The 9355-nt window shown below is 43.8% G+C and overlaps 1 protein-coding gene across 1 annotated transcript; it reads left to right on the top strand.

The window, feature by feature from the left end:
- The first annotated feature begins 3531 nt into the window (after positions 1-3531).
- C5H10orf95 (chromosome 5 C10orf95 homolog) lies at positions 3532-4167 on the top strand. Its single transcript, XM_026401169.2, has one exon. It carries the CDS (start codon positions 3532-3534, stop codon positions 4165-4167), a length of 636 nt encoding a protein of 211 aa, XP_026256954.2.
- Positions 4168-9355: the final 5188 nt, after the last annotated feature.

Genomic DNA, 9355 nt, shown 5'->3' with positions numbered 1-9355 from the left:
GCTACCGCTTGAGCCACATCCCCAGCCCATATTCATTTCTTTTTAAAAAAAAAAAAAATTAGTTGTAGTTGAACATAATATCTTTATTTTATTTTTATGTGGTGCTGAGGATCGAACCCAGGGCCTTGCTCATGCTAGGTGAGCGCTCTACTGCTGAGCCACAACCCCAGCCAATGTATTCCTTTCTTTTTTTTTTCTTTTTTTTTTTTTTTTAAAGAGAGAGTGAGGGCTGGGGAAGTGGCTCAAGCAGTAGCGCGCTCGCCTCGCATGCGTGCGGCCCGGGTTCGATCCTCAGCACCACATACCAACAAAGATGTTGTGTCCGCCAAGAACTAGAAAATAAATATTAAAAATTCTCTCTCTCTCTCCTCTCACTCTCTCTTAAAAAAAAAAAGATGTTGTGTCCACTGAAAACTAAAAAATAAATATTTAAAAATTCTTTCTTTAAAAAATAAATAAATAAAGAGAGAGTGAGAGGAGAGAGAGAGAGAGAATTTCCAATATTTATTCTCTAGCTCTCGGCGGACACAACACCTTTGTTGGTATGTGGTGCTGAGGACCGAACCCGGGCCGCACGCATGCCAGGCGGGCGCGCTACCGCTTGAGCCACATCCCCAGCCCAATGTATTCCTTTCTTGAGTCTGTCTGGGTGGATCTATTTTCCTACCCTTTCCAGTTTCAGGAGGCTGCCTGTATTCCTTGCTCATGAGCCCATTCCATCTTCAAAGCCAGCAATGACTGGTCAAGTCTTTCTCACATGTCGTCACTCTGACTCTTTAGCCTCCCTCTTTCACATTTAAGGGCCCCTGTAATTACACTGGGACCATTAGATAATCCAGGATAATCTTCTTAGGTGAGCTAACTCACAACCCTAACATCATCTGCAACCTTAACTCCCCCTTGCCGAATTCATAGGTTTCCAGGGATGAAATTAGTGACATCTTTGGGGGACAGGCATTATTCTACCTACCACAGAAGGCTTCACCCAAAAGGACCACTGTCTCACTAGGATGAGTCCTTAGAGTGGACAGAGAGCAAGGCTCTGTCTTGAAGCTGTGGGGTAGGGAGTATTAGGTAGATTCCAAATGAAACCCTAGTCAAGTCCCTTCTCTCTATTCAGATACTGACCTCAGCAGCTGTCTTCACTAGGCCACTGGCCAAAATTAGACTTGGGAGAGGAGCTTAGTTAGGACTAATGTAACATTGCCAGGGTGACTGTGGGAGATCTTCCCAGGGAGTGGCTGGGTTTTGAAGGGTACTCAAGCTGGTTATGCTGCTTAAGTCAATAGAAAAGTGGGGAGAAAGTGATAGCATAGCAGCTTTTAATCATTCAGTTTTAATCATTCATAATGACCACTCACCCCACCAGAAAAATAGGTGAACCCACTATCACAGGGGACTGGAGCTCACAGTACTCATGCCATCGGAAGCAATCTTTCTGGCTTCATCCAAGTGGCCTGTAGGCTTTGGCATCAGTTGGGCTGAGTTCAATTTTCACTGTGCTGCTTTTAATCTGTGTGATCCTGGGAAAGTAGCCTCCTCTGAGCCTCTGGATCCTTAGCTTTTTTTTTTTTTTTTTGATACCAGGTATTGAAAGGTTTTGAACTCAGGGGCACTCAACCATTAAGCCACATCCCCAGCCCTATTTTGTATTTTATTTAGAGACAGGGTCTCACTGAGTTGCTTAGTGTCCCACTGTTGCTGAAGCTGGCTTTGAATTTACAATCCTCCTGTCTCAACCTCCTGAGCCTCTGAGATTATAGATGTGCGCAACCATGCAGGGTTCCTTAGCTATTAAATGAGAATGTCAATCTATTCTTCACATGGCTATGAAGAATTACAAGTGCTTGTGTAACATTCTAGAGTGAGAGGGATTGTGAGATAGTCTGAAAGCAGTTCCAGCAGGGATTGGACACAGTGTTACATGCCTGATCTCATTTGATTCTGGGAGGCTGAGGTAGGAGGATGGTATGTTTGAAGCCTCTCGCCCACATCCCACAAGGGCCATGGAAATGGGGTTCCCCTTGGTGGAAAAGGCTGGCTGAGAAATAAAAGCTAGAAAAAATATAGAATGGAAAAAAAACAAAGGACACAGAAAATAGTTTCAAAATTGGGGTGCGAGGGGTGCGGGAGGACGGGCAAGTGGATGGAGCTTCTATACTATGGCAAAATGGAGCCTGTGCCTGCTTTATTTATATTGGGAAATATCAAAGGTCTTCCATAGAATGTTCTTCATCAAAAAAGGTTAAAGGTGGGCTGTCCAGTTCCCAAAGGGTTACGCCCATCTCCAGAGCTACTATGGGGGATCTTCCTAGCAGACCAGAGATAAAGGTCACGTGCATTGGGCAATCTATTGCTGTGGGAGAGTGACAGATGGTTCCCAAGGCCAAATCTAAATCTCCCTGGCTTCATGCCAGAGAAGATCCTCATGTATTTCATGGATGGCTTCCTACAGAAGCCGGCCTCAGCAACTTAGCAAGACCCTCAGCAACTTAGTGAGATCTCATCTCAAACTAAAAAATAAAAAGGGCTGGGACATAGCTCAGTGGTAAAGTGCCCCTGGGTTCAATACTCAGTACAAAAAAAAAAAAAAAAAAAAGAAAGACTAATATTGTGAGCATGAGTCTTGAGACAGATGTAGGGTAGAATTTTGCCTTTACCATAAATGAGTCTGGGCAAGTCATTTAACCTTTATAAGTCCTGGTCAACACTTTTATTGTGTATTTATAATTCCTTGCTATGTTAAGTGCACCTTCCTAGAGTTGATATCAACTTGAAGTCAGATGCTCACAAGCAAAATTCAATGTAGGAAGGTCCGAGTGTGCAGGAGCTTCACTCAGATGTTAGGAGAATCCAATCCACTGGAGGGGCTAGGGGATGGGGAGCAAACTTTTTTTTTTTTTTTTTGGAGGGGGAGCAAACTTGATCAAAACAAAAGAAGCCTTCAGTGATATTGTAGGTGGGCATCCCTGAGCTCAGGCCATTGCTTCCAGCTTGGAGCCACTGTGACCCTACGCTCACCCAGGTATAGACAGGCTGGCAGGCTCCTGGCCAGTTCAAGGTGTTTCCCTTTGCCTGGTAACAGGGAGGTGTGGCTGAGTGAGGCAGGGTATGGCGGGGAGCAGTTGCAACTAACAAGTGGTGGAAGGAAGCCTCCTGCTGGAACCCTCTGGCTACCCCAAATGCTGGAGACTAACCTCCCCTGGGTGAAGGAGACAAGTGAGTGTGAAGTTATTGAAAGGGCACGCCAGGGTTTGAGGGCTTAAAAAAGTCTAGGGTCCTTAAGGCCTGCTGAAAGCCTGGGGTTCAGGCCCAAACCTGGGACAAGATGGGAGGAGGAGGAGAATTCAACACCTGATTTAGGGCGATCCTCCAAAGCCTTGAGGTAGGCAAGTGAGGCTCCTGTCAGAAAGGAGAGCCCTGGGTTCCGGGTGACAGTAAGAATTAAGTCTATATCCAAACACCGCCCCGCCACAGGTCTGAACCAGAATGGAGCCCCAGTGAAAAGGCCTGCTGCCTGAGGTTCACACCATGTACTCTTACGTCTGCCTGCCGCGCGGGGAGAGTGCCTGGCCTCCGCTGCAGCCCCTCACCTACACCTACTTGCCCGCCCCTCTGCTGCTGCCTCCCATCCAGGCCCACAACTTCTGCAGCCGGCCAGCGAGCTTGTGCGTGGGAGAGAGGGCGGCCCCGCGAGAATACCACCGTTTTTACGGCCCCAGCGTATCTCCGGCCGCCACTCCACCCTGGTGGGCCTTCCCAGCAGCCCACGCCGCCGCCCTTAGCTCGCCGGTCCCTGACGCTCGCCTCCTGGGGCCGTCGCTGCAGGAATCCGCAGCCGAGAGCTGGGCGCCCTGGCCCGAAGGTGGCAATGTGCAAGCCGAACTGCGATGGGGCCGCGTGGAACGCACGCACGGCCACGGCCTGCAGCTGCCCGACTTCGTGTGCCGGGAGCTGCGGCGAGTGTACGGCACGTACCCGCGCACCGACGTGCGCGTCACCCACAGCCGCGGCGAGTTCCTGCTGCAGGCGTCGCCGCGCGTCGGCCAGCGGGAGTACCGGGTGGAGAGGCGCGTACTGCGCCGGCCCAATAGCGGTGACAGCAGCAGCCCAGCCCGGGAAGCCGCGGAGCGCGGCCGTCCCAAGAAGAGGAAGGGTCTAGGCTGAGCTTTTTTATTGGCATTATTTTTGTGTTAGTAGAAGGATCCCTTTAGCTGTGTCACTTAGAATGCTGTTGGTAAAGTTAGGACTTTGACTTGTCACATTCATCTTTTAGACCAATCAGGTCAAAAATCAGGGCTAGTTAATCATATCAGTGAAAAACAAATGGAGCTTACCTATGTAGGAGGTTAGGAAGATTTGTAAGTCTCAAATCATTTGATTCAGAACAAACTTGGGACTCTGGCAGTGTCAGGTACTCCTGTATAAAAACACCTTCATTATAGCCTTCCAGTTTCATTTACTTTTGGGAGGACTGACACAAGTACACATCTCAAGTTGCATTTAAAAGAGCCATTGCCTTTTTTTTTTTTTTAAGAGAGAGAGAGAGAGGGAGAAGGGGAGGGGGGGGAGAGAGAGAGAGAGAATTTTTTTTTAATATTTATTTTTTAGTTATCGGCGGACACAACATCTTTGTATGTGGTGCTGAGGATCGAACCCGGGCCGCACGCATGCCAGGCGAGCGCGCTACCGCTTGAGCCACATCCCAGCCCCGCCATTGCCTTTTTTTAAACACTGTGCTTTGGTCATACTTTCCTGCCAGGTGTTTAAGACCAAGTTGGTCAAAATTGACTTTGTTTTTCTATCTCCTGCTAAGAGTCAGCAAAGATTTATCAGGGATCACTCTTCAGACCTTGGCTCCTTTAGTTTTTTTGTGTATGTGTGGTGGTGGTGCTAAGGATTGAACCCAGGCCTTGTGCATGCAAGGCAAGCACTCTACCAACTGAGCTATATCTCCAGCACTCCTTTAGCTTTCTCCTACTGGTCATGCCATCTGCCAGGATGAGTCAGAGTCTTGCTGACCACATATGGCTTCCCTTAGAAGCATTGGGACATTTCCCTCTCCAATGACCCTCTTTACAGAATGTGCACTGGTTGACTTCCTGTTCTCTAGGGTTCTCACAATCCTCCTGATTTGAATGTTGGGTGACTCACTGGAGTTAAGGGGCTTTAAAGGGTTCCCATCATTCCTTGGATCCTGGTTGACCCTAGAGGGCATGGGCCAAAATATTGATTGCGTTTTCTTTAGACTTTTTAACTTCTTTGACTTCGGTCTCCAAGTTTTGGTTTTAAACATCCAGCAGGCCAGTTTCACCATTCTTGAAATGGGAGTAATGGGTTTTAACTTTAAGGTTTCTAATTTTACAATTACTTTTCCTATTTAATTGGGGTTTGTATCAGTACTGCAAGTCAGATATCCTATCTGTCCTGGAGGTGATGCCTTATTGTCTTAATTCAGGTTATTCTGGTTAGAAGTAGTACTTTTGCAAAATACTAACAGATAGTAGTTACAAAGTGAAATTAGCAAGAATAAAAGCACACTTGATTTTAAACCTAATAGACACAAGAAATTATCTTGATAGATAATGTTTTGGAAAACTCAGTCTTTGCTTTGTCCCTAATATCAGTCCAATGATGAAGACAAGGTTTTGAGTAAAAAGGAAAGTTTTGGTTTTTTTTTAAAATTGATGGTTAAAAATCTCTTTAAAATACTCAACTGAACATAGTCAAATAAAGTTTGTCTTTAATAAAGACAATTAGTCAATTTTTGCTGATAATAATAATATATGAATATAGTCATAATATGAATACAATCATTTTATTTAATAATGTGAATATATCATAGTTTATTTAATAATATGTATATGATCATATTTTTGTGACTGGGTTTATCAACTTTGTGAAGTTTTGGTCTTTTTGTTAGCAAAGGAGAAACATGGGTGACACTAACTACCAAGGGAACAATGTGTCCTTAAAGAGGTGATTCAATGGCTACATTCCAATTGTGCCCTATCCAGGGTCATAAATTTATTTGTAGTTTTGAGAAATAGCCATTTTTTAGATCTTTTGACATTACTGAAGTCTGAATTATTTTATTCTTGTAGTGTGTGTGTCCAAGGATAGACAACTTGGCCTATAATGGGAAAAAATGTAATTTTCCTTCCCTCAAAGTTAAGGAGAAGAAAAAAAAATGTCAGTTTTAAAATATGATGCAGTGGGGCTGGAGATGTGGCTCAGCGGTAGCGCGCTCGCCTGGCATGCGTGCGGCCCGGGTTCGATCCTCAGCACCACATACCAACAAAGATGTTGTGTCCGCCGAGAACTAAAAAATAAATATTAAAAATTCTCTCTCTCTCTCTCTCTCCTCTCTCACTCTCTCTTTAAAAAAAAAATATGATTCTATTTAAAAAATAAATAAATAAATAAAATATGATGCAGTGGTGCAGGGTAGCAAGGACTATGCTCAAAGCAGATCAGTGTTTTAAGGAACCCTTGTTGTTTTTAAACACAGAGGATTAGACTTTGTTCTATATCAGTATATTAAAATTTGACATATTAAAAAAAGTTTAAAAATTAATAGAGAAAAAGTATTTCTGAAAGACAAAGTATCTTGTAGGGTAAAGTAATACTTTTGTCTTGAAACCCAAAATGATTTCTTTGTCATTTTTATTGACTTGTTTATTTAGGCTATACTGGGGACCAAACCTAGGGCCTCACACATCCCAGGTAAGTGCTCTACACTAAACCACTACACTAAAACAATAATCCTTAGCCTAAAGTCCACAATGAAAGAAAAGACAAAACTAAGACAAGTTATAAAATTTTGAAGTAAGTTACATAAGGTTTGTGAAAGGTAAATCTTGAAAAGTTTGTGTGTGATTAAGTTGACTATAATTGGCACAGTTAAAGTCACCACAACAAAACTAAACAGATATTTTTAAAGTTAAAATATAAAAAAAGAGGTTTAAGGGCTGGGGATATGGCTCAGTGGTAGAGCGCCTGCCTTGCACATGTGAGGTCCTCGGTTTGATCCTCAGCACCACATAAAAATAAATAAATAAAGGTGCTATGTCCAACTACAACTGAAAAATAAATATTAGAAAAACGAGTTTTCGGGCTGGAGATGTGGCTCAAGCGGTATTGCGCTTGTCTGGCATGCGTGCGCCGGGTTTCCCTCCTCAGCACCACAAACAAACAAAGATGTTGTGTCCTCAGAGAACTAAAAAAAAAAAACTCTCGCGCTTGTGCTCTCTCTCTAAAAAAAAAAAAAAAAGGAGTTTTGGGCTGGGGCTGGGGCTCAGTGGTAGAGTGCTTGCCTAGCATGCATGGAGGCACTAGTTCAATCCTCAGGACCACATAAAAATAAATAAATAAAAATAAATAAAATAAAATAAAAATAAATAAATAAATAAAATAAAGGTATTGTTATTGTGTCCATCTACAACTAAAAAAAAAAAATTTTTTTTTTTTGAGAGTGATAGAGGAGAGAGAGAGAGAGAATTTTTATTATTTATTTTTTAGTTCTCGGCGGACACAACATCTTTGTTGGTATGTGGTGCTGAGGATCGAACCCGGGCCGCACGCATGCCAGGCGAGTGCGCTACCGCTTGAGCCACATCCCCAGCCCAAAAAATTTTTTTAAAGGAGTTTTAAAAAATAGAGGTACTACATACCTAGGTCACTGATACTTTGGTAGTGGGAACTGAATCCAGGAGACAGGGTCTTGCTAAGATGGCGGAAGCTATCCTTTAATTTGCAATCCTCTGGCCTCAGCCTCCCAACTTGCTGAAATTACAGGTATGCACCACTGTACCTGGCTGCTTTAATTTATTTTGGGAAGTGGGGTGGGTCCTAGGGATTGAATCTGGAGGCACTCAACCACTGATTCACATCCCCAACTCTTTAAAAAAAAAAGTTTTTTTAAAAGATGGACACAGGGCTGGGGATGTGGCTCAAGCGGTAGCGCGCTTGCACGCTCGCCTGGCATGCGTGCGGCCCGGGTTCGAGCCTCAGCATACAAAGATGTTCGCCGAAAACTAAAATAAATAAGTAAATATAAAAATTCTCTCTCTCTCTTAAAAAAAAAGATGGACACAAAAATCTTCATTTTATTTATTTATTTGTTTTATTTATTTTTATGTGATGCTGAGGATGGAACCCAGTACCTCATATGTGCGAGGCAAGTGCTCTACCACTGAGCTATAACTCCAGTTGCGCCAGCCCTTTTTTATATTTTATTTCAAAACAGGGTTTCAGTTAGTTGCTTAGGACCTAGCTAAATTGCTGATGCTGGCTCTGAAATTGTGATCCTACTGCATCAGCCTCCTGAGTCAGCCTCCAGAGCCACTGGGATTATAGGAATGTACCACCATGCCCAGCCTGCTTTGATTTTTCTAAGCTTGGAGAATTGTTTGCATGTTGGTAAGCCTTTTCAAATTCCTTTATTATTTTTTATATATATATTTTTAGTTATACATGGACACAATATCTTTATTTTGTTTATTTCTTTCTTTTATGTGGTGCTGAGGATCGAACCCAGGGTCTCTCATGTGTGAGGTGAGCGCTCTACCACTGAGCCACAACCCCAGCTCCTCAAATACCTTTTTTAAACAATTCAGGTTTCAAAAAATGGTGAGCCTCACACCATTAAGCTGTGGTTTGTATTCCCTTCCCTCTCTGTCTTCTTGGGTCCAGATACTTGTAGATTCTCAATCCCCCCCACACTTTTTGTGTGTGTGTGTGTTTGTGTGGTGCTGGAGATTGAACGCAGGGTGGTGTGCATGAAAAGCAAGCATTTTATCAACTGAGCTATATCCCCAGCATTTCTCCCCATCTTTGAGGATCTACTTTGCTCATAGATATTCTTCCCTGTCTTCTACTTAGTCTCAGAAATGCCCCTGGCTGCACACAAATTTACCCCTATCCCCAGCCAAGGTAAGGGAGGAAGGACCCTGACTACAAGCTTTTAGAAAGAGGTGCTGCTCCTCAGTGCAATCCAGCATCCCACCTCACTCCCAGCCCTGTGGATGTAAAGCCTGCAGGAAACCTGAATGCTTTCTTGTTTGATCTTTTCTTTGAACTTAACCCTTAGAAGTGCAGAACTCATAAAACACTTTGCTGTTCATATGCTTCAATCCTCTAAATTTACATTATGCCAGGAAAGTAGGGCCTGAGTGAGGGAGTGATTCACCCATGGTCATACAATAATAGGTGGGAATCCAGAGCTCCCAGATCTCAGCCTGGGTTACCAAGCGCTGATCCTGATGGTCTCATCCTGCTAGTCTTGACCCAGTCTAACTCAGCCGAGCATGGAAGACCTGACTGACAAATTTCAATGCCGCAGTCTGGCTGGGCA

This window comes from Urocitellus parryii, chromosome 5, assembly GCF_045843805.1.
Source record: "Urocitellus parryii isolate mUroPar1 chromosome 5, mUroPar1.hap1, whole genome shotgun sequence".
Taxonomy (NCBI): Eukaryota; Metazoa; Chordata; class Mammalia; order Rodentia; family Sciuridae; genus Urocitellus; species Urocitellus parryii.
This window is presented reverse-complemented; position numbering and strand designations above follow the sequence as displayed.

Excerpts from the sequence above, each read along its gene's own strand:
- C5H10orf95 (XM_026401169.2), top strand. The coding sequence starts at position 3,532 with ATGTACTCTTACGTCTGCCTGCCGCGCGGGGAGAGTGCCTGGCCTCCG.